This window comes from Helianthus annuus, chromosome 10 (assembly GCF_002127325.2).
Source record: "Helianthus annuus cultivar XRQ/B chromosome 10, HanXRQr2.0-SUNRISE, whole genome shotgun sequence".
Classification (NCBI taxonomy): domain Eukaryota; kingdom Viridiplantae; phylum Streptophyta; class Magnoliopsida; order Asterales; family Asteraceae; genus Helianthus; species Helianthus annuus.
The window spans coordinates 161,740,357-161,763,803 of NC_035442.2; the positions used below are offsets into that span (position 1 = coordinate 161,740,357).

The 23,447-nt window shown below is 36.8% G+C and overlaps 4 protein-coding genes across 5 annotated transcripts; 3 read left to right on the forward strand and 1 right to left on the reverse strand.

Moving 5' to 3' along the window:
* The first annotated feature begins 4,528 nt into the window (after positions 1-4,528).
* Positions 4,529-5,884, forward strand: LOC110883082. Its single transcript, XM_022130934.1, has 2 exons — positions 4,529-5,253; positions 5,494-5,884. Exons 1-2 carry the CDS (start codon positions 4,529-4,531, stop codon positions 5,882-5,884), a joined length of 1,116 nt encoding a protein of 371 aa, XP_021986626.1.
* A 3,432-nt stretch (positions 5,885-9,316) lies between these two features.
* On the forward strand, positions 9,317-12,679 carry LOC118483197. Its single transcript, XM_035978732.1, has 3 exons — positions 9,317-9,443; positions 10,776-11,716; positions 11,845-12,679. Exons 2-3 carry the CDS (start codon positions 10,793-10,795, stop codon positions 12,499-12,501), a joined length of 1,581 nt encoding a protein of 526 aa, XP_035834625.1. The 5' UTR covers positions 9,317-9,443; positions 10,776-10,792; the 3' UTR covers positions 12,502-12,679.
* Positions 12,680-13,613: 934 nt separating this feature from the next.
* On the forward strand, positions 13,614-16,805 carry LOC118483198 (protein SUPPRESSOR OF GENE SILENCING 3-like). 2 transcript variants are annotated; one of them, XM_035978733.1, is made up of 6 exons: positions 13,614-13,756; positions 14,695-15,527; positions 15,605-15,899; positions 15,979-16,223; positions 16,314-16,456; positions 16,541-16,805. In XM_035978733.1, the coding sequence occupies exons 2-6, from the start codon at positions 14,712-14,714 to the stop codon at positions 16,683-16,685; spliced, it is 1,644 nt and encodes a 547-aa protein (XP_035834626.1). In that variant the 5' UTR covers positions 13,614-13,756; positions 14,695-14,711; the 3' UTR covers positions 16,686-16,805. The 2 variants fall into 2 exon arrangements, with proteins under 2 accessions (XP_035834626.1, XP_035834627.1); XM_035978734.1 differs by having other exon boundaries at positions 13,623-13,756; positions 14,681-15,527.
* Positions 16,806-17,319: 514 nt separating this feature from the next.
* LOC118483199 (protein SUPPRESSOR OF GENE SILENCING 3-like) lies at positions 17,320-21,533 on the reverse strand. Its single transcript, XM_035978735.1, has 6 exons — positions 21,390-21,533; positions 19,277-20,236; positions 18,908-19,202; positions 18,583-18,827; positions 18,348-18,493; positions 17,320-17,662 (listed from the first exon to the last, which is right to left on the reverse strand). Exons 2-6 carry the CDS (start codon positions 20,234-20,236, stop codon positions 17,485-17,487), a joined length of 1,824 nt encoding a protein of 607 aa, XP_035834628.1. The 5' UTR covers positions 21,390-21,533; the 3' UTR covers positions 17,320-17,484.
* Between the last annotated feature and the right edge of the window lie 1,914 nt (positions 21,534-23,447).

The window sequence follows — 23,447 nt, forward strand, 5'->3', positions numbered from 1 at the left end:
CCAAAACGCACACTTAGAGAATTTCGCATACAACCTTTCTCGTGTAAGTGTCTCTAACACCTCTTGTAAGTGGTGTGCATGCTCAGCTTCACTTTTTGAATACACCAAAATATCATCGATGAACACGATGACCGATTTATCCAGCATTGGCTTGCAAACCCGGTTCATGAGGTCCATGAAAGCCGCGAGTGCATTTGTCAGCCCAAATGACATCACGAGGAACTCGTAATGTCCGTATCGCGTGCGGAAAGCCGTCTTCGGCACATCTTCCTCCTTGACCTTTAGTTGGTGATACCCCGATCTAAGGTCAATATTTGAAAACCAGTTCGCACCTTGTAATTGGTCGAATAGATCATCTATCCTCGGAAGCGGGTATCGTTCTTTACCGTGAGTTTGTTTAACTCCCGGTAATCGATACACATGCGCATGCTTCCGTCTTTCTTTTTCACGAACAGTACCGGTGCGCCCCAAGGAGACACACTCGGCCTTATGAATCCTTTGTCAAGCAGGTCTTGAATCTGGGACATCAACTCTTGTAATTCCGACGACGCGAGTCGGTACGGTGCTTTAGCTACGGGTTTTGCACCCGGAATCAATTTGATCCCGAACTCTACTTCCCGTTCGGGCGGTATCCCCGGTAAACCTTCCGGAAACACATCTTCGTAGTCCCGTACTACCGGTACATCTTCAATCTTCAGTGATTCCTTCTCGGGCTCATTCGCGTATATCATAAATGCCTTGTATCCTTGCTTCATAAGCTTGTGAGCTTTCGACATCGAGCATATTATGGGGTTACCTCCTTTTTCGCCATAGATAGTGACGTGTCTCCCGCTCGGAGATGTTAGCTTTATATCCTTACGAAAACACACGACCTTTGCGTGGTGCTGAGATAGCCAATCCATCCCAACAACTACTTGAAATTCCCCCCCATTGACATCGGGATTAGGTCTATCAGGTATTCTTCATCATCGATGCTTAATTTGCAGCCTCGACAAATATCACAAACTATAAAACTTTTGTTGTCCCCTATTTCAACTTCTAAGGGCATTGATAATTTCGTCAATACAAATGAAAGAGGTCGAATAAATCCATGTGAAATAAAGGATTTATTCGCACCCGTATCAAACAATACACGTGCAGGAATTGAGTTAATTATGAATATACCTGAGACCACATCGGGTTCTGTCTTTGCTTCAGCCGCGGTAAGTTGGAAGGACCTAGCCTTCGCCTTAGGAGCTTCTGCTGGAGATTCTTTAACGTCTCTCCTTCCAACTAAGTCTGGGCATTCAGACTTTTTGTGGCCGGGCTGATAACATTTATAGCAAACGGAAACCTTTCCCGGACATAACGATGCGGTGTGTCCCGTCTTCCCACATATGGGACACGGCTTGTCTTTGAAGCGGCATTCTCCCTTGTGCCCTTTACCACACACTTTACAACTTGGTGACCCACCTTTAGCATCAACCTTCTTTCCCGATTCCCCAGTTCGAGCTTTCTTTGTAGGGCTTGGATTCACATCCTGTGCCCTTCGCTCACCTCTTTCAACTTGTTTCTTCAACTCGATTTCCCGTTCCCGATCTCGGTAAGGGTCTCGTATCTTGAAGGAGTCATAAACTCCCTATACTCGGAGCTCAACATGTTGTAGTAGTAGTATATCTTCTGTTCTTCATTCGTCACCAATTCATTGCAAAACTTCATCTTATCCATAAACATCGCCGTAATCTTGTCTATGGTCTCGCCCTTGTGCCTAAGTTGCATGAACTCCTCTTTGATTCTATTAATGACCGCCTTGGGACTATGATGTTTAAGAAACGGCGTCTTAAACTCCTCCCATGTCATGGCCCTCGCCGCTTCGGCCCCTATTTCATTCTTTTTATTGTCCCACCAATCTTTGGCTTGACCTCTCAACTGACCTGTTCCATAAGCAACAAAGTTACTTTCGTCACAATGGGTTCTTTCAAATACCCCTTCAACGTCGCTCAACCATCTTTGGCAAATTATCGGGTCAACCTCCCCGTTGTATATTGGCGGTTTACACGCCATAAATTCTTTATACGAACATCCTTTACGTTCTCCTGATTTCTCTTTCATAAGGTTGACACTATCCTCCAACCTTTTAACTCGTTCCTCAACTAGTGACAACACCGTGTTTTGAATTTTGTCAATAAAACCGGATAGACTACCTTCAATTGCCTTCCCCACTTCTTCGGCAATTATCTCTTTCATTTGTTCGGTGCTTGTCTGCACCGGATCATCATCGTTTCTTTCCGACATCTTGAAACTGAAATATTTACATTAAACGTTAAACATTTCATTTATAACATAGCTTTATTTGCTTCGGTTTAGCCAAGTTCCCAACTTGCTTTAACCGTTCACTTTTGGTGCACTTTCTGGGTTTGAGTGAGTTAACACACTCTTTCCATGCACATCAATTCACATCTCATTTTTCACATAAGATATAATCTACTAAAATAATAAGTTAATTCTTACCGGACGATCGATCAAGCTTGAACCGAACACTTTGTTGACAACGTTAAGCTCTGATTACCAACTTGTAACACCCGTCTAATTACTACATGAATTTAATGAAAATTCATATGAATTTATATAAAAGATGTTTAATTTAAAACATAAGTTACCAACACAAGTTCTAAGTATTCATAACTAGACAACCACCGACTAGTTTAAATGGTCATGACACGATAAGCAAATTGTTTACATTACAAAAACATTGTCTAATAAAGTTTAGATATCGCGGAAGCTTCAAAAGTTGTGTTCGGTTCTTCAAAACTTGCTTGACCGCCATCCGTAAGATCCCCATTGTCACCTAAGGTCAAAACCACTAAAAATGTTAGTTTTGACATTGATATGATACATATAAACAAGTTCCAACATCGAATCATGAAAAATAAAATAAAATTTCAAATTCGGTCCTGTTGCGTGTCGCGCCAGGCATCCTGCATTTTGTCGCGTGGCGCGGGGGAGACGGTTTTCCGGCAAGTGCAGGTTTTTGACTTGCATTTGCTGCCAGCTCCGGAAACTCAGATTTTCAACTTCAAATGAGCATATCTTTTGACTCGTAAGTCCGTTTTAGGTGATTCTTTTTCCTATACGTCTGTAAATTCATTACCAACGTTCCTATTACAATTATCATACCGAAAAGTTTAACTTACGGGCCGAACTACTAAAAGTCACTTATGCAATTATTCGGCCCATTCTAACTTCACACAGTAAGTTACCATTTAACTAGTAAACCTATGGCACTTTATACCCAACATCCGGGGCTTATCATCACCCGCATGTCTTTACCAATCTCATGGCTTAATGCTCTTGTGATTGTTGTCGCCATTGTTAACTCACTAAAACACTAATACAACAATTTACACAACTAATCGACCCGTTGGCTCATCTTGTGGAATCCTCCAATATGATGACTACCAAACGGGTTCTTACTGACTCTAAACATATTAATTCAAGTAACGATCATGGTCGCTACAATCAACGAAATTTCCATCCTACAATACGACTATACATAATTTAACAACAATTCACTTAATGTAACGGGTCAAGTTACATACCTTCAATGCACGCCCTTCAAACGCAAGTCGCCACCGGCTTGTCCACTCGACGCTCCGGTATCTTTTCATATAGAGTTCAATCACGATACGTTTAGAACTCCTTTTCAATCATATATCGCATAATTTGCCTAAACATCACAATCATGTGTTTTAACTTTAAATTTCAGTTTCAAGCCTTCTTTGAGGCATTTATACAAACACTTTAACGGCAAAATTTTACATGATTATATAACAAGTCCCTAACTTATCATTTAGCCCGAATTTACATCAATCAAGCTTTCACATATAAAATTTAACATTCATATTTCAGAAATCTCTTTCCATGACCATATTACACTAGAATAATGCTCAAAACCCTAGTGTTTATCTATTCTTCACCAAAACCCATGAATCACCTTCAATGTGTTCATGAAATTTCCAGAATTTAGACTTGATTTCACATTTTGTTGTCTAGGTTTTACTCCTAGATAGTATATCATCCCTATCTTAACCAAATAACAAACATGTATCATCAAATTTTACATACCTTATAACCCTCTTGCAATAAGGATCACTAATCTCCGCTCGAATTTCGTTTTGGATCAGATTTGAACCTTCAATTTAGGTGTTTTGTGGAATTTAGGGTTTTGAAAAGCTTGGTCCCCCCTGCTTTGGTCGATCTCCAGCCCTCTCACAAGGGGGTGTTTGTGTTTTAATAAAATGTTTTTATTAAAACTAGTTTCAAGTTAAACACTTTTGGTCCCTCTAGTTTCTTTTAGTTTATTTTTATGTCCTTAACTACACATAAGTCATCATCTAACTAGGTTAGTGTCATTCCTAGTTAGTTTATTTTACTAATTTATTTGCAATCTAATTGCAAATTTAAGAATTTATATTTTCGGGATGTTACAATTTTTAAGTAATAAATACAAATCATTGTTTCTATATCTCATATTTTAGGCAACTTATTGATGGACAAAAGGAAACACTTGTTTTGGACCCCTTGTGCGGCGCATTGCTTAGATCTAATGCTTGAAGATGTTGGAAAGATTCCTAAAGTCAAACAAACCATTGAAAAAGGATTTTTTCTTGTTGGTTATATTTACAACCATTGTGGTGTTTTGAACATGATGAGAGAGTTCACAAAGAACAAGGAGTTGACAAGAAGTGTAGTTACAAGATTTGCAACAACATATCTTACTTTACAAAGTTTGCATAAGCAAAAGTTGGCTTTGAGAACCATGTTTACTAGTGATAAATGGAAGGAAAGTAAACGGGCAAAACAACCTACAGAAGGCGGGCTAAGGATGTTGTTCAAACATATGCAAAGGGCTAAGATAACAATTGCAAAGGCTTTAGGCGAAAATAGCGTTGATTACCAAGTGGTGTCGGCTATTATTGACAAAAGATGGGATTGTCAACTCCCCCATCCATTGCATGCGGCAGGTTACTACTTTAACCCAGAGTTCTATTGCTATAGGCCTGAAATTGAGAAAGATCAAGAGGTGACAGATGGGATGATCAAGTGTGTTCAAAGACTTGTTCCTTCAAAGGACAAACAAGACTTAATCATGAAGGAGATGGTGAAGTGGGTAAACCAAGAAGGCCGTTTTGCTTTAGATATTGCAAAGCGAGCACATTGCACAATAGCTCCTGATAAGTTAACTTACTTTGAATTTTTTATCTTGTTTTTTAGGTATACTACATTAATACTTGCTAAGTTTTACATTTGTAGCTCAATGGTGGAATTTGTATGGGAAAAAAGTCCCAAATATCCAACAATTAGCTGTGAAAGTGCTTAGTCTAACATGTAGTTCATCGGGATGTGAAAGGAACTGGAGCACATTTGAGCAAGTAATTTATCTTTCAAAGTTTGATGATAATATGAAGTTTATTTATGCTTTAATAATTTAAAATATATTATTTTAAATAATAGATCCATTCCAAGAAAAGGAAACCGATTAGAACACAAGAAGTTGCAAGATCTTGTGTTTGTCAAGTACAACAAGACACTCAAGAACCTTCGTGATAAAGAGGTTGTGTATGATCTAATATCTTTAGATAACATTGATGATTGTAATGAGTGGATGACTAGAAGGATGGAAGAAGAACGGGTTTTTGAGGATGAAGACTTGACATGGGAAGTTGTAGGAGAAGCGAGTGGGGCTGGAGAGACAAGGGCAACAAGATCATCACAGCCATCATCTTCAAGAGCTTTAGTGGATGAAGATTCTGAAAAAGACGATCTTGATGAATCCAAAGCTGAATATCCAATTGATGTTGATGGAAGTTCTGATGATCAGTTTGATGATGGTCTTGATGATTGATGATGAACTATAAGTTTAAATGTTTTGGTGACCGCAAACGTTTTTATAAGTACTAGACTCCTAGTAACTTTTGGTATAACTTTTGGTTAGTGACCGCAAACGTTTGTATAAGTCCTAGACTCCTAGTAACTTTTAGTATAACTTTTGGTATCGCTACGTGTGTATAAGCCCTAAACTTTTGCTAGTAACTATTAGCTACACGATCTTAAATGGCATATATAATAGTTTTTTTTTATTTTATAGAGTTAATTACATAGTTAGTCCCTATGGTTTGCACAAAATAACATACCCAGGTACTAATAGTTTAAAATCACCTTCTAGGGTATTAACTTTTCATTTTGTAACGTTTGGAGGTATTAACTTCTAGGATATTAACATAGTTATTCCCTGTGGTTTGCACAAAATAACATACTTAGGTACCAATAGAATGTGATTTTAAACCTACAAATAACGTTAATACCTCCAAACGTTACAAAATGAAAAGTTAATACCCTAGAATGTGATTTTAAACTATTAATATCTAAGTATGTTACTTTGTGCAAACCACAGAGACTAACTATGTAATCAACTCTATTTTATATGGGGAATCTTATTTATTTTCAAAGCATACATATTTTTTATATATTTTTTTTATCTATGTGCGCTTTTCTTAAAAAAGCCCACGCTTTTTTTGCGCCTTGCGCCTAGGCTCCGGACGAGGCCGATGTGCCTCGCTTGCGCCTTGCGTCTTTGACAACATAGGTTCAGACCTCTTACCTCTTACTGGTAAAGCACTTAATGGTTCAGACCTCTTACTGGTAAAGCACTTAATGATTCAAACCTCTTACTGGTTCAGCACTTAACCATTCAAATGTTGCCAAACAACCCCTTACATTGGAAAACCCGATGAATGTGTTTAAAAAACAAGGAGGTTTGAACAATATTTATGGATATTTTTGACAAATTACCAACAAAATATCCGTTATACAAATATTCACACCAACAACTCTTGAAAGCAAGTTAATTTTTTTTTTCCAAAAAGCCTCTGGCCAGAATCTTATCTTTAGCGGCAAATTACCGAGAAATAATCTGCCAAAAAGTTGTTCTTACCAACAGTCATCTGAAAAGCCAAGGCGAGAATTTTCTCTATAAAATCTTACTAGTTTCCATGTATTACGATAAAATATATTATTTAACACGGTTGACATAACTTCTTTAATGAAAGAAATGTTCAATCACTAATGTAAATATTAAATTACACTGAATTGAAAGAAATGAATCCATCTCTGGTTTTTACTCTTGATAAAGCGACTTACAATGACCATGAGTGAAAATGGGTTGTTTCAAGTACAAACCAACCCTAGATAGTGATTATCCTTGGCTTTTGTTGATTGTCATCACGAAACATATATGCTAACAGAAATTGCCTCATTTGAAATGTGAAAGGAATCTTTTTATTCCAAGGTATCAAATTAATTCTAGGTATAAGTAATTACATGCTAACCAATATATTAACTTTATAGACGATTTCGAAACAAATTGTTTCTGCAATTAGTTTTGCGTAAATGACGTTTCCTTTACACAACTTTTGAAAAAGAGACTATCAGGTATGGGTTTTTCACTCACTTTTTCTTTACTAAAGTGTAAATGTTTCACTTTGATCACAATACTTTTTTAATCATTGTTCAATTATTACTGTTTCTGTATATAAATATATTCTTTTTCATTTAAATACTAATATTAATTACAAAACAAGAAAATATAGAAAAATAAATATATTTATAAATACTAAAAAAACACAATTATTAATTAATCATAATCCTCATTGTCATCATCGTCATCACTATCATCAACTCAACAATCCGCCTTAAGATGTTCTACCAAGTCTAAGGGAAGATTAGTATGCGTTTCCGAATCGCATATTTTTTGCGAATAGTTCTTTTCATCGGCTTGGTCGCTAGTTTGACGTCCTTTTAATAGTTTTGACGAATCACATTCGTGTGATGTTCTTTAATTTTTCTTTTGCCAGTTGGACGTTCTTCTCCTCGAGTCCTCAAAGATCATATTACCATGGCCGGCCCTGGGGTGGGCTGGGAGGACCACCGGCCAGGGCCCGATATTTCGAGGAGCATGTTTTTTTTATGAAAAAGAAACCCGATATGTATATGTAAAATATTTTTTTAATCGCGTACATCCATACAAACACCAACATAGACCCCCTTACAAAACTATTCTTATGGTTTAGATTAGTTATTAACCCCTTTGACATTAGGTGTAAACCCTTAGTGAGCCAAATACCCAATTTCGTTAAGACCTAAGGGCACATTTTTTCAAGCTCAAACAGGGTACACGAATTCTCAGAGCCGGCCCTACATATTACGTAAAAAGGCAAACATACATAATGTTCTTTAATTTTTCTTTTCCCCACATTCATGTTGGTTGTGCAATGATAGCTTATCTTATTCATTGTCGATGAATAGTTTAGTGGCAGATCTATTTTTTCAGAAATTTTGGAAAGAACTATAGAATTTTAAGAGAAGAATAACAGAATTGTGGATGAAATTAGAAATGTTATTGTGTATATATAGTTTAAATTATCTTTTTTATTAAAACTTTAAAAGTAGTCATTGCTAGTCTTGAAAGCCACAACCAACGGTCATATTCCTTCCCCCACGCCCGTAAAACAGCAACCCCCCCCCACACACACACACACAACCAACACACACGCTAGGGGGATGTGTCACGCTCGCAATTCTTTCCATCCATCTCCCAAATAGTCTTATTACCACTAAAAGAAAAAAAGAGAAAACCTTAATTTTAAAAAGGGAAAATGTCACATAGTAGTACCCAAGTTTTAAAAGTGTTCTAATTAGATCATTCATATTGTTTTTGTCCCAATTAGATAACTTAACATTCAAATCGAGCCATGTCCTTTTTTCCATGTGTCAAAAAAAAATGAAGCATAAGATATTGGAGTTGAATTATTTTAATATATGAAATTATATTTACTAAAAATAAAAACACTTTAATTATATTAAAAATTAAAAAAAACAGCTTACAATCCACGTCATCACTCGACGTTAACATCAAGTAAATTGGAAAAAACAATAATTAAATCACCACGGTTACCTATGAAATGGATGAAAAAACTCTTATTTTTAATGAAAAATGAATGTTGAATGACCTGACTGAAATACTTTTAAAACTTGAATGACCTAATTGTAACACTTTTAAAACTTTGTTAGTTGTATTTATTTGTGAGTACTTATTTGTGATCAATGATGGTTATCTTGGTTGCATATCTAAACCAAGAGATACCTCCAAAAAAAAAAAAAATCAAGCAATCTTAAAATAGTATGTACATGTGAAGAAGGGAGGGTATATATTTGTCACAAAAAATAAGAAGGTGCCAAATTGTAAAAATACAAAGGGGAGGGACAAAACAGAGCAAAAGAAAGAGTCAGATGAGTTGATCACCATAAGCGCCAGATTTATATTACTCTCCTTTTTGGCTTTTTCATTCTTTAATTTTCATAATATTATTCAAATTGTGATGCATCACGTATATGTGAATTTGGAGGTATGACTTTTCTCCTCTAGTTTCAATTCACGTAGATTCATAATCACTTTTCTCATTAGTTAACAGATCATGAATCCGTGATTTTTTTTTTTTTTTCGAATTGCAATATGCATTGTTATTTCTATTGTATCAGGTTCTTTGATTTGTGGCGTAACGATCTACATTTATGTCACATTTACGTGTAACGTGTTGTGAGTGTTTGATTGCTGATTCGGTACATTAGATATTGTGAGTTTTAGATGTTGTGTATGGTTGAATCTGGTTTCATTATTTAGATTTAGTGCAAATCTTTGGGAAATAGCATTTTAGCATACTTTATCTAGGGGGGAATAAATATCAGTTGTTTGTAATATAATATGCAAATGGTTAATGAGTTTAAGGTCACAATGGGACCTATAAAATCATAGCATGACATCATGTATGTACATATGATATGTAGATACATGATGTCAATGTGTATCTATCTACAGAGGACATTGCAGCATTTCAAGCTAGCTATTTGTGTGTTGCACATTGAAAATTGTACTAGTTTCTCCTTTGCTAGAGTTTTACGTCTTTATGGTTTTTTCACTTTTGCCATTTCCGGCAAAATTTCAAAATTGTATCATTTTCCTCCATGACATTCTCGAAACGTCCCATTGCAGTCCAAAAAACTAACCCGAGTTAAAAAAAAACTCATCTAGCTTTGGGACGAAAATGACATTTTACTCTAGATTTTTTTTTTTAAACTTCTTTTTTTTTATTTTTTAAACTTCTTTTTATTATTATTATTATTATTATTATTATTATTATTATTATTTTCACTTGGTTATGAGACTGTGTGTGTGTTAATAATAATAATAATAACAATAATAAGAAGTTTAAAAAATAAAAAAAAAATTAGAGTAAAATGTCATTTTCGTCCTTGAGCCAACTAGGTTATGAGTTTTTTAACCGGGGTTTATTTTTTTTGAACCAAAATGGCACGTTTCAAGAATGTCAAAATGGTATAATTTTGAAATTTGATCTGAAATGGCAAAAGTGGACAAACCACATGAACGTAAATGGCACTTAACTCCCTTTGCTATGTTGCCGGTTAGTGTTCGAGCTAAAAGTAAATTTCTGCATCTTGCAAATTGTTGGTGCTAATGGTTCTGGTCCACAAGATTAACAATCTGTATTTTGTCATTTCTGAATGGTATGGTAGATGTAGACACTTGAATATGTTTGAATACTCAAGTTATAAGATAATATATTTCTTATTATTTTGGCTTCTAGACTTGTATATGTTATACATCTAAACACATGCTATTGTATAATATCTCTCAACCGCTTTTGATCCGATTTTATCAGGATAAGTTTAACTGATCATGGAGCCACCTGTAGCAGCAGAAGTAGAAACCAAAGCTGAGAAAACCAACGAAACAGAACAAGCGAAAAGCTATGATTGTGGACTTTACGACACTGAAGTTGTCTACAGGATCGCCCAAGAACTCCTTCCAGGATTAGCCGAAGCATGCGTTGACAACACGACGGGTGGCATCTTCACAAGTGCTGGCTCCATAGCTGTTGATATGAGAAAAGAAATGACTGATTATCTAACACAAAGAAGCGAGACGTACGTGGCTGAATTCTTACTATCCGAAAACGCCTCAATGTCAGAAGTATCTGTACACCCTTACGACATAATCCTAACTCTCATTGATGATTTCTCATCCACCAAACGGAATATGTTCAGTCGGGTTTCTGAGTGGGTTGCAAGTGACGGAAGAGATGATAGAATCGATGATTTCGTACAAGAAATGGAAATCAACGGTTTTTGGTTATTAGCTCGAAGAGAATACGTTGCGTCAATGCTGCTAAAGAATGTGGATTACAAGAATGCATTTCATTGTGATAAGGTATGCAGTAATGAAGAAGAACTTGTTAAGCATAGGTCAGAATGCAAATTTAGGCCTATGGATTGCACGAACGAGGGATGTACGACTCGATATTGTGCAGCGCAGAAAGACCATCATGAAGCGGTGTGTCCTTTTTTGATAAACCCGTGTGAACAAAAATGTTCGGATAATGTTATGAGGCGCGAAATGGATAGGCATTGTGTAACGGTTTGTCCGATGAAGCTTGTACATTGTGCGTTTTATACGGTGGGATGCCAGTCTAGTATACCTCGGTGCGATGTTCAACAACATAATGCTGATAATCTTTCGTCGCATTTACTGTTTATTATCAGAAGCGCACATAAAGACGCAAGTGACGAAGATCTTAAACGAAGGGTGGAACAAATCCTAAGTGTGCGTTTTTTTCTTTTCACATACTGATTATATGTGTCACATAATCAATTTTAAAACACGAATCCAAACACACACACACGCCCTTAATTCAATATCAATGAGAAACGTCTAAAAATGGTTTTTGACAGCAATCAAATGCCGAAAAGCTGGCAAGAGCACGGGATACAAGAGCGTTGACGTATTTGATCAAGGACGTTGAAGCAAAACTTGGACCGCTAGATGTCATAACCAAGCCGCATGCTGCTGAGTCACCTAGCGTTGAAAACAGCAAAAACAAGGAATCACTCACAAAAACCGAGCCACCAGTAGTCAAAGACGGGGCTGACCCGCCCAAGAAAAAGGAAGAAAACCCGGGATCACAATCAGCCAGATCATCAACTGAAAAACCTGTCATAACAAAAGATGACACCAAACAAGTGCAACCAGAAGCACCAACATCTGCTGACACACCAGTCAAAGTAGAGGAAAACAAAGCTAAAGACGAGTCGTCTACTTCAGTTTCACCAATGGAAGAAAAACATGAACATAGTGAATCATCATTGAAGAAGGAAGAATTCAAAGATGAAGACAGTAACAAAGTAGCAGCCAAAGAAGAGACAACAAAAGTCAAAGAGGAATTGTCAAACAAGGATGAGAAAGAGACAAAGAAATCAGTTGAAGAAGAAAAAACCAAACAGTTATCCAGTAGTGATAAAGAAGATACTATGAAAACACCTCAAAAAGATAAGGATTCATCCATAAATGATAAAGAAGAAGAGTCAACAAAGTCGACCGAAAAGAAATGATCATATTTTTTTTAACTGGAATCTTACCATCCACTTTTATTGCCATAAAAGATTTGCATATGCATAACAGAAGCTATATATCCTTATGAGTTTATGAATTATGCATGCATGTTTTGTTGTTAAGATCTTGAGTCATTTAGGAATAGAGTATGTAGTCATGTGCAAAAATAAGTTACAAGTTTCAGATGGAGAGTTTGATAAATATTTTGATCATTTGTCACATATGGGCGCTATTGTGTCTGTCTATTGCTATGCTATCGATAGAGATCGGATCAAGGGAATGGTGAATGAATCGCGTGCGGATGATAAGAATCTTATACAATAGCGAATGGTTCAAGACACGGAACACTTTTTCATGGGTTGAGAATTTACTTAAACACAAATTCGTAGCGTTGGGGGAAGGACTTGAGTTATTCGCTAAGTGATCTAGATTTTAAGATATGAAATATTTCTACATGCTCGGTTATTTTCTGAAAAATAGTGGATGTATTCCTAGGCTTGTTAGTTACTTGTTGGGAATTTGAATTTTGTAACTATAATTTTTTTCTTAAATTATTGAATCAACATAATTTATGGTTACACATTTTATTAATTTATCAGGAAGGAAATCAACCAACATGATGTCCACTTATTGGTGGGCCTCTAGGACTCACCGGCCCAAAGGCAACTTGGATGGGCCCTTATTCAAGACGATTGGTTTATTAAGGAGAAAAAACGATTAAAAAGACTGAAAAATATTGTGGACACGTTTTACCTCATCGTACTTTCGTGCCTTCGGGTAAGTGTTTACGGGTTTCGGCCCAAGGTGAAAGTTTTTCCCGGTTTGGAGGCCAATGTATCCTAATATGGTGAATTTTGTCGATAGTCATTCAGAAGATTCGTTGCCGTTAAAAAAAATGTAGATCTATATAAAAACTGTAAATATTTTAAAATGTCCTATATAAACCGTAAATATTTAAAAAATATATATATTTTGACACTTTGTATACGGGTTATATATGAGTATGCCGCTCGTATACAATCACATCACACAACAAGGATGACATGATATACGGCTTGTATACATAAATATGTATATGGGCCGTATATAAAACTTGTATAAATATGTATGGGGCTAGGTAAAAGTTAGAAATATGTCGTAGTACACGCCATCTTCATTTTCTCTCGATTCTCCCGCTCACCACTGTATACGGCGGCGCGTGCTTCTCAAACGCTTAGTTCAATTTTCTCATAGAACGACGTTCTTACCCTTCAGGTACTCTCTTTTGGCTTAAATCATCTTCATATTGTTTGTTTTCAAATAATATGTTACCTCCATCAACTCCGGTAATCCGGTATCTTTACAATGTCGTATGATCATGATCTGGTCATCAATCTGTAAGTAAGTAAGCTCTTGCAGTTTTCTTCATATTTGCCTTTTTTTCATTCATTAGGGTTTAACAACAGAAGATTATTAACAATTGAAGGTACAATTTTGTTTTTATTGGCTTAATCATGGTTAGTTTCTACTCGAATCAAGTGCATGTGAAGTTTAACGGATTATACCCTCGTTTGCTTCAGTTTCTTTCTAAAATCACCAATTTGTAGTTGTAGATTGCATGTAAATTGCTTAAATTTATCAGTTTGGAGATTGCTTTGTTCTTTTGTCTGCATGATTCCATACAAAATGCTGATGATGATTATCTTGTGATGCGGATTGATAACTCGAATGACTGATTCGTATGTGAATCGATGGGAATGCGGAAGAAGGGAGAAAAAAGGATCACAAAATAAACATCACAAAACTTTTCTTAATAATTATTTTTATTTTATATTATTAGTTTTTTTTTTTATATTTAGGTGTATTAAGTCTAGAGTGTAAGTTATCTTGACCGAAATTAATGTTTCGGTTACTCTTTCTATTAAGAGTCTAGTCCATATTTCGGTTATGTTTTTTATCAAGAATGTAGTCAATGTTTCGGCTAGTCCATATTTCGGTTATGTGTTTTTATTAAAAATGTAGTCAATGTTTCGGTTACTTTGACCAAACATAATTAGGGGTTACTAGAATAACCTATAAATATTAAATAACGGCTCAATTGTAATGTTTAAGAGAACTTCTGATATTATCATAAACGTATCTAGCATTTTTATTGCTTCCGTTCCACGTCATCTTCTAAGTATCAGTTCCTGAATCTAGTTGCATATTGTTAGGGTTGGTTGATTAACAGATGAATTCTAGAAGGGGAGGTGGTCAGTTAAACAAAGGTAAAAACATAATCGGGAGTTCTAGCACAGATGTTGTTGATCTAAACCGGATAGTCCAGGATATGAACATGAATTCGAGTCGTCATGTTAGTTGGGAGAATTTCTCTAAAAAGAACAAATATAGTTCCGGAAACAGTGCTTCTTTCAACCACTCAGGTTCTCGGACTCATAAACCAAATCTGCAGCGAACCCATAATGTGCAGCCGGTAAGACCTCCAAACAACGCGTGGGCCGCCAACCAAACAGGCCGCAGATACTATGTTCCTGTTCCTGTTCCTCAACCTTATAAGGTGGAAGAAGATGTTGCTGTTGAAGATCACGCTGACAATTATGAATCTGATGATGAACTTAACTATGATGAATATGATTATGATTCAGATGATAACCCTATCAGCCATGAAGAGCGGAAGAAGAACAGGTGGTATGCCGACTTTTTCGAGACTTTGGACTCGTTAACCATTGACCAGATTAACGAACCAACAAGGCAGTGGCATTGCCCCGCTTGTCAGAATGGTCCCGGTGCGATTGACTGGTACTGCAGTATACAGGCTCTAGTAGCACATGCTAAAACTAAAGGGTCCAAAAGAGTAAAGATTCATAGAGATTTAGCGGGAATATTGGAGGAAGAGTTGAGAAGAAAGGGCGCAACGGTTAATCCAGCTGGCAAATCGTACGGACAGTGGACCGGACTGAATGAAGTTGTAAAAGACAAGCAGATAGTTTGGCCACCAATGGTGATCATCATGAACACACGGCTCGAACAAGACGAGAACGAAAAGGTTCCTTCACCGCTATTGTTATTGTGTTAAAGTATTGTTTTTTTTAATCGTCGTGCTAAAATGAAATTTGCTTTCAGTGGGTAGGCATGGGGAACCCAGAGCTTCTTGATTACTTCGGGTCGTATGAAGCGGTGAAAGCCCGCCATTCTTACGGGCCAAAAGGGCACATGGGCATGAGCGTACTGATATTCGAGTCATCGGCTGTTGGATACACAGAGGCTGTACGACTGAGCCAACATTTCGAGAACGAAGGTACCGACCGAGTCGCATGGGACCGCAACCCTATTTTGTTCTATCCTGGAGGTAAACGAAAGCTTTATGGTTACATGGCGACAAAAGGAGATATGGATATCTTTAACAAGCACTCTAAAGGTCAGATCGTTTCGTTTCGTACATTTTTTTTTTGTTCTTAAGCTTTTGGAACGTATGATTTACCTTGCTTTGTATTCAGGGAAAGTAAAGTTGAAGTTCGAAATGGTTTCTTACCACGAAAAAGTTGTGGATCAACTGAAACAAATGAACGAAGAAAACCAGCAACTGCATTGGTATAAAGACAAAGCAGTAACTCACCAGATGCACGCGAAGGCACTTGAAGAGAGTATCGATTTGGTATCTAAAAAACTTAGGAAAAAAGAAGTAGAGGATCGTATCAAGAAGGAGAGGACACAACAACACTGTGAGGAGTTGGAGGAAGCGGTAATAAATTTTATTAAAAAAAATGTTACTTTCCAGTTTTTTCTTTACATAAATTTAATTTTTTTCATGGTGCGTTTTGTATCATATCAGTTGGATTCACAAGAACAGTTCTTTAAAGACCAGCTGAAGTTGATGAAATATGCCAGGAATGCAAAAGAAAGCGAGTTTGATAAGCTGCAGGAGGAAGATCGCGTGAGGGTTGAAGGATCTTATTCGGCAGTGGATCCACAGAGGTGTTTATTTACGTACATATTTTTGTTGTTATAAAAACCATGATTATATGTATCTTATTATTGCTGATCTGGAAATACATACAGGGAGGAGAAACTTGAAGAGATAAAAGAATTTCAGGAAGAAAGGGAGAAGTTGAAGAGCATGTATATGAAGAAAAAGATCGAGTTGGAGAAATGGTTTGATACCGAGTTGACTCAGTTGATGGACAAGTACACTCACATAAACTGAGCCTTATGCTGCTAGTCCTTAATAGCCCCTTAATGATATTGCTAAGTTGTAGCTTTGATCACATAGTTATGTAAGGACGTGTTTTGAAAATCATAATTATTGATATGGGCCTTTTCCACATAAAAGGGGAATCTTTCAGGTTTGCGTCGAGTTTGAGTTTAACCTGTCAACCCACAAACACGATCCACTAGTGTGAACAAACCAAGCTCGAGGTATGATTACCTTACTATCATTTTGATAATGGTTAAACATTTAAATTAACAATCATACATATACATGTATACCACAGGCTTCACAATACCTAGTTTTTTTGAACGGCCAACAAATCCTCCAAATGGACTACTAGCGAAATTCACCACATCGGGATACAGTCGCCTTCCGAACAAGGGAAAACCCTCACCTAGGGCTGAAAACCATGATCACTCGTCCGAAGGCACGACAGTCGCCTACTCGCCTAATCTCCTATCATAACCAGGTGCCGTAGAAACTAAATGTTAGGGGTAGGAATTAAACCTGGGTCACTTGGAACACTACTCTCCCTTACCACTCCTCCACTAGCTCATTGGCTTCACAATACCTAGTTGAACATTGATAATCAATCATAAAATTATTCCTTCAATAAAGAAATCCAAAATTTCTTCCAAATAAAGTCCGATTAATTTATCATAAATGAAAAAATCACACAATCCACAACACATTAAATTAATAAAGTGGCAAGAAGATAGTAGCAATTCAAGCATTTTATTATAGTCTAAAGTCTAAACTCTATTATCTCTCTCTGTATCTCATCAGCAGCATTTCATGATTTTGGGGTGTACTTGTCCATCAACCGAGTCAACTCGGCATTAAGCCCTTTCTCCAACTCGATCTCTTCGTTCCAGTGCCTGCTCTTCATTTCCGCCATCTTTTCTTCATGCAGTTTCATCAGTTTCTCCCTTTCTTCTTCGAATTCTTTCATTTCTTCAAGCTTCAAATCCCTGTAGTAGTATATCAAAATTAGCAATCCCTGTATACGCAAATTCTTCCTACAGTGTTTTATTAATGCATAAAATCACCTAAAGCTTTTCATTCAAGAAACAGATTATTACTCAATAATCTAGCTCACCAGCCCAGTTTGCATCTCTATCGACATTCGATCAAAAATCTTGGATAGGGAAAGTATCTGCTTCCTTTACGGAAACCATAATTTTTGTACTAATTAAATATTGAGTTAAGTACCTTAAGTGCCATTTCAAGCCAAATTTCAAAACTGTGCCATTTTCCTCCCTGACATTCTTGAAACGTGACATTTCAGTCCAAAAAACTAACCCCAGTTAAAAAAAAACTAACCCCAGTTAAAAAAAACTCGTAACTCAGTTAGCTCAGGGACGAAAATGGCATTTTACTCTATCTTTTTTATTTTTTTTTAAACTTCTTATATATACGCACACAGTCTCTTTCACTTATATATACGTCCCTGTAATTTTTTAACTAGGGTTAGTTTTTGGGATTGAAATGGCATGTTTCGAGAATGTCGAGAAAAAAATGGTACAATTTTGAAATTTGGCCTGAAATGGCAAAAGTGGACAAACCACAGGGACGTAAATGGCACTTAACTCTTAAATATTAATAATGATGATGGCATCTTTATAAAAAAATGTATAATAAGGTTACGTGACGTACCTCGTCTGAAGATCAACAGCAGAATAAGATTGTTCGACCCTTTTACGTTCTTCCTGTCGCAGCTTATCAAAATGGCTTTCTTTCGCATCCCTGGCTTCTTGAATTACCTTAAGCTGATCTTTGAAAAATTCCTCTTGGGAATCCATCTAATAAAAACGGCATACGATTAAAAAAAAGATGATGTAAAACTACAGAAAAAAGTAGTAAATTTCATAGCAATATTTAACAAAATTACCGCTTCCTTGTTCTGTTCATGATACAGTTGTGTTCTCTCCCTCACTATACGATTCTCCGCTTCGGTTTTCCTCAGTCTTTGCGATACTAAGTCATACGACTCTTCAAGTGCTTTTGAATGCATCTGTTCTTTCACCACTCTGTTCTTATACCAGTTCAATTGTTGGTTGTCCTCGTGCATTTGCTTTAATTGGTTCACAACCTTTTCTTGGTAAGATACCAACTCATACTTCAACTTCGATTTCCCTAAATAAACATAAAAAATAAGTTATAATGCTATTCAAGTGATAGAGAAACGAGATGAAAAAAAAAAGAATAATCCCGACCTTGAGAATGCTGATTAAAGATATCCATGTCTCGTTTTGTTGCCATATAGCCGTATAGCTTCCGTTTGCCTCCGGGATAAAACAGAACGGGGCGACGATCCCACGCGTCTCGGTCGGTGCCTTCATCTTCGAAATGCTTGCTCAGACGTTCAGCCTCTGTGTATCCAACGGCTGAGGATTCGAATATCAGCACACTCATACCCCTGTGCCCTTTTGGCCCGTAAGAATGGCGGGCCCTCACTGCTTCGTATGACCCGAAGTAGTCAAGCAGCTCCTGGTTTCCCATCCCAAGCCACTGGAAATAGCGTTTCGTTTAGCAAACTCATTAAACAAATATACATAAACAATAGTAATGAAAATAGGATATACCTTATCGTTTTCATCCTGTTCGAGCTGCGTATTCATGATGACGACCATCGGTGGCCATACGATCTCCCGGTCTTTAACGACTTCGCTCAGCCCCTTCCACTGTCCATACGCTTCGCCAGCTGGATTAACCGTAGCTCCCTTTCGTCGCAATTCTTCCTCCAGAACTACAGCAAGATCCCGATGAAGCTTTACTCTTTTGGACCCTTTTGTTTTGGCGTGAGTCACGAGGGACTGTAGACTCTTGTACCAGTCGATAGCACCGGGACCGTTCTGACAAGCCGGGCAATGCCACTGCCTTGTTGGTTCATTGACCTGGTCAACGGTCAACGTATCCAAAGTCCGAAAAAATTCAGCATACCACGGGTTCTTCTTTTGCTCCTCGTGGGTTTTCGGGCTTTCGTCCGAATCATACTCGTCGCTCAGAAGCTCGTCATCCGATTCCTCAACTTCCTCATTTTCGTTGTGATCTTCAACATGTTCTTCCGCAACAAACGTTTGAGGATTTGGAGCATTATTCCTCGCCTGCCAGGCGTTGCCAGGCCTCGAGTTCCAATTCCATCCACTCTGCAGCGGTGGCGGGATTGCGTTTGGGGCGGAATTTTGGTTGTTCTCGTAGTATCGATTCACGGGTTGGTTGCTAGCACCACCTCTGCCGCCTGTTTGGGCACCCCATGCATTGTTTGGAGCCCTAACCTGTCCGGTGCCCCGTCCACCGGTTCTTTGGCCATCGGGTTGACCCCATGCGTTAGGTTTAGGAGCCTGAGAAGCCCATTGCTTGGTAGTAGCACCGTTTCCGGGTCTGTTTTTGTTCTTTTTCGAGATAACCTCCCAACCACCATCCTGGCTTGAATCCAGGTTCACATCCTGGACTCCCTGGCTCAACTGATTAGCATCAACATTTGATCGACCGGCTACACTTTTACCTTTGTTGGACTGACCACCTCCACTGATAGAACTCATCTGCAAATAAATTCATCAAGAACTAAACATGGTAAATTTAAAATTTTTATCAAAATTCTGTATAAGGAAGACACTATCAAACGAAACAATCAAGATTTATGTTCATCAAAACTTAAACGCCTTTATCGTCACTTGCAGCAGATAAAATTTATACACAGTACACAATTCTTGATAAAGACTGCAACTTTATGATTTTTTTTTAAATTAAAGACAAATCAAAAGCAACAAGAATAACCATTGATGATCAGCCAAACTCGGATGCAATTCGTCAACAACTCGATAAAAAAATACCTAATTTATAGTAAACATTACACTTGCAATAAACTTAATTTCTGACTAGACACCAAGATCAACCACAAAACCAATAAATAATTTCGAAACAATATTCGTAAGTTGCCGTACTTCATCTGCAGATATATTCACAAACTAAACATGGTGAATTTAAAGATTTCATCCTAACTATGTATGAGGAAGACACTGTCCAATGAAACAATCATGATTTATTTATGTTCATCAAATCCGAACACATTTATCATTACTCGCAGCATATAAAACATTATACACGGCACACAACTCTTAATTAAACCCTAAAAAACTTCGATGGACTAGCATATAAAGTTATAAACTGCAGCTATATTTACTTCAAAAACAAATAAAAAAGATACATGAAAAGCAACAACAGTTACCATCAATTATCAGAGCCAAACACGGGTGCTAAATTTGTCGAAAATTGAAAGAAAAATAACTAATTTATAGTAAACATTACACTTGCAATAAACTCAATTTCTAACTAGACACCAAGATCAACCACAAAACCAAGAAAAAATATCAACCCAATATTCTTTTCTTGCCGTACTTGATAAACCCTAACGAATAATATAATTATCAAAAACACAATAAATTAACAGAATATTCAGGAATTAACAAACTAACTATCAGATCATCGTCAAGAACTAAAAAGATTAGTAATTTATACAACTTTAATCTAAGTTACTTGAAATTAAACTAAAAACCCTAATCAGGGTTTTGAATGCAAGCATTGACTAAAAAAATGGATCAAATAAGAGAATTGAGAGGTGAATCTGAGTTAGTGATGGTTATCGGCGGAGATTAAAGGTGAGAAATAAGTGGCCGGAATAAAGTGAGGTGTTACCGGAGAAAACGGAGTCGCAGAGGAGAGAAAAAGCAGGCGGCAAATGGGTTGATGATGTCGCTTTGTAAAACAGGTGATTGATTCCACTAGAAAAGTTAATGTGGTGGTGGGATATGTTTTTTTTATATATTTTTTTCTTGGGTATTTTTTTTAATATTTTTTTATAACTATTTTGATTAATCATATTTTGTGGTGTATTATTTGGTTAATAGTTTTCGGTGATATGATTACAAATAAGAAAAAAGTTATATCAAGTTACTTGTTTTGGCCTAACGTACCTAAACAAAGACCGAGTGACGGTTTTAACTCGTTAATCTGAGAAGCTTAATTGTTTTGAACAAAAGTGCAGAACTGCGATATATGGTAATTAACTCAGCCTATACCTTTCTAGTTGAGAAATAAACTAGGTGATCCTTTTGTACACATCCAACTTGGAGGTTTCCAAATATTTAGGGGTTTGTTTAACTCTGAAAATCAGTTTAAGAAATGAAGTTATATGTTTATTAATTACATGTAACGTAGTTATCAGTATTCTAACTATGTTTAGGTTGTTGGCCTAGACGGATCAAACAATCAGATCAAACATGAACACAAAATACTTGGGGAGACAACTCACGACTCTTTCAATTCAATTAAACGAACATGACGAGTTTACAAGGAAAAGAGACATATAAAACACTAACCTAGACCCCTATTTATACTATACTCTAACCCAATCATGCTAGGACTCAAATACCCTAACTTGCAAAACAATTAAATTTCCAAACTAACCTAATTCTAATAAAGCATTTCATTTAATTTGTCACACCCCAACCGATGACGGAAACATCGAAGTGAGACGAAAACAAGATTACAAGAGATTTCATAACACTAATGTGACAAGTATTTAATAATAATTTCATTTCATTTCTAAAAGAATTAAATGGTTGCAAAAGTCGTTAGGCGCTCCCTAGTCGGATTCGGGAGTACTCGGGAAGTACTCGGCTTAGGCAGAGATTACTCGGGGAGTAATTGGCCTGGGAGACCAGTACTCGTGCCTCGGCAGCCTACCTTGTAGCGAGTACTTGGGGAATACTCGGAGCCTAGGCGGGACTTTTACAACCATGCTAGTGACATTGTTTGAAATAGAATAGAAGAAGTTGAAACAAATGAATTACATTACAACAAGTATTTAAAGTTTAAAATGCGTTTCTAGGCATCCTACTAAGTTTCGTGCATCGTCAACATCATCATAAACCTGCAACATGTTTTAAAAGCATAGTTCAATACAAAAGTATTGGCGAGTATACAAGTTTGGTGTACTAGAATACAAGTATAAAATGAACAATCCACATGGCAAACCTAGTTATCAAGATTTACAAGTCAACTCTCTGATTACCGCAAGTATAAAGAATGAATAAACTTAACATGACCTCAAGTTCACGGGCGGTGCCTTACTCCTATAGCGCTATACATGTTAAGTGGAGGCTCGTACGAAGTTAATGACAAGTTCATCACATAAGAATCACCCAGAAAACACGAATCAAGCATAACATAATAGTAAGCATGTATTGGATTGTTTGTATGTATGATTGCATAAAAGTATGTAAGTTAAGTGTGTTTTTGTATGTATAAACATGTTGCACCCAAAAAATGTGTAAACGGTAAAATGAGTCAAGTATACTCACTGTTTGCGAATAAATTTCCACTTAGGGAGTTTGACGAGTCTTGAGTTGTTGGAACACCAAAGTTACAAATTTTGGTTCTTGAACTTTTTGCCCAAAGTTGAAAATCTTGGAGATTTGAGAGAGTTTGGAAGTAATATGGAGTTGGTGCAAGTGTTTGGAAGGTGTTAGAGTTGGTATTTATAAAACGGTTAAGTGGTTGGGGTTTAAATGAAGGTGGTTGGGAGTTATGATGGATATTAAATGAGTTGGTTTGAGGTTATGCCATTAAAAAAAGTGGTTGGGGAGATGAAAATTTTGATTTTTAGTCCTTGCACTTGTATTGTTGGTTATTTTATGCTATAACTTGTATTATTTACAAAAAATTAAGTATGAATCATCTATATAAGTGTAA

What these genes read in the sequence shown, in the direction of transcription:
- LOC110883082 (XM_022130934.1), top strand. Translation starts at nt 4,529, where the DNA reads ATGGACAAAAGGAAACACTTGTTTTGGACCCCTTGTGCGGCGCATTGC. An exon ending in TTTTTTATCTTGTTTTTTAG is followed by an intron (nt 5,254 to 5,493) that starts GTATACTACATT and finishes TTTAAATAATAG; the next exon opens with ATCCATTCCAAGAAAAGGAA.
- LOC118483197 (XM_035978732.1), top strand. Translation starts at nt 10,793, where the DNA reads ATGGAGCCACCTGTAGCAGCAGAAGTAGAAACCAAAGCTGAGAAAACC. An exon ending in GGGTGGAACAAATCCTAAGT is followed by an intron (nt 11,717 to 11,844) that starts GTGCGTTTTTTT and finishes GGTTTTTGACAG; the next exon opens with CAATCAAATGCCGAAAAGCT.
- LOC118483198 (XM_035978733.1), top strand. Translation starts at nt 14,712, where the DNA reads ATGAATTCTAGAAGGGGAGGTGGTCAGTTAAACAAAGGTAAAAACATA. An exon ending in GTGAGGAGTTGGAGGAAGCG is followed by an intron (nt 16,224 to 16,313) that starts GTAATAAATTTT and finishes GTATCATATCAG; the next exon opens with TTGGATTCACAAGAACAGTT. An exon ending in TCGGCAGTGGATCCACAGAG is followed by an intron (nt 16,457 to 16,540) that starts GTGTTTATTTAC and finishes AAATACATACAG; the next exon opens with GGAGGAGAAACTTGAAGAGA.
- LOC118483199 (XM_035978735.1), bottom strand. Translation starts at nt 20,236, where the DNA reads ATGAGTTCTATCAGTGGAGGTGGTCAGTCCAACAAAGGTAAAAGTGTA. An exon ending in ATGAACAGAACAAGGAAGCG is followed by an intron (nt 18,494 to 18,582) that starts GTAATTTTGTTA and finishes CGTTTTTATTAG; the next exon opens with ATGGATTCCCAAGAGGAATT. An exon ending in GCTGTTGATCTTCAGACGAG is followed by an intron (nt 17,663 to 18,347) that starts GTACGTCACGTA and finishes ATACTACTACAG; the next exon opens with GGATTTGAAGCTTGAAGAAA.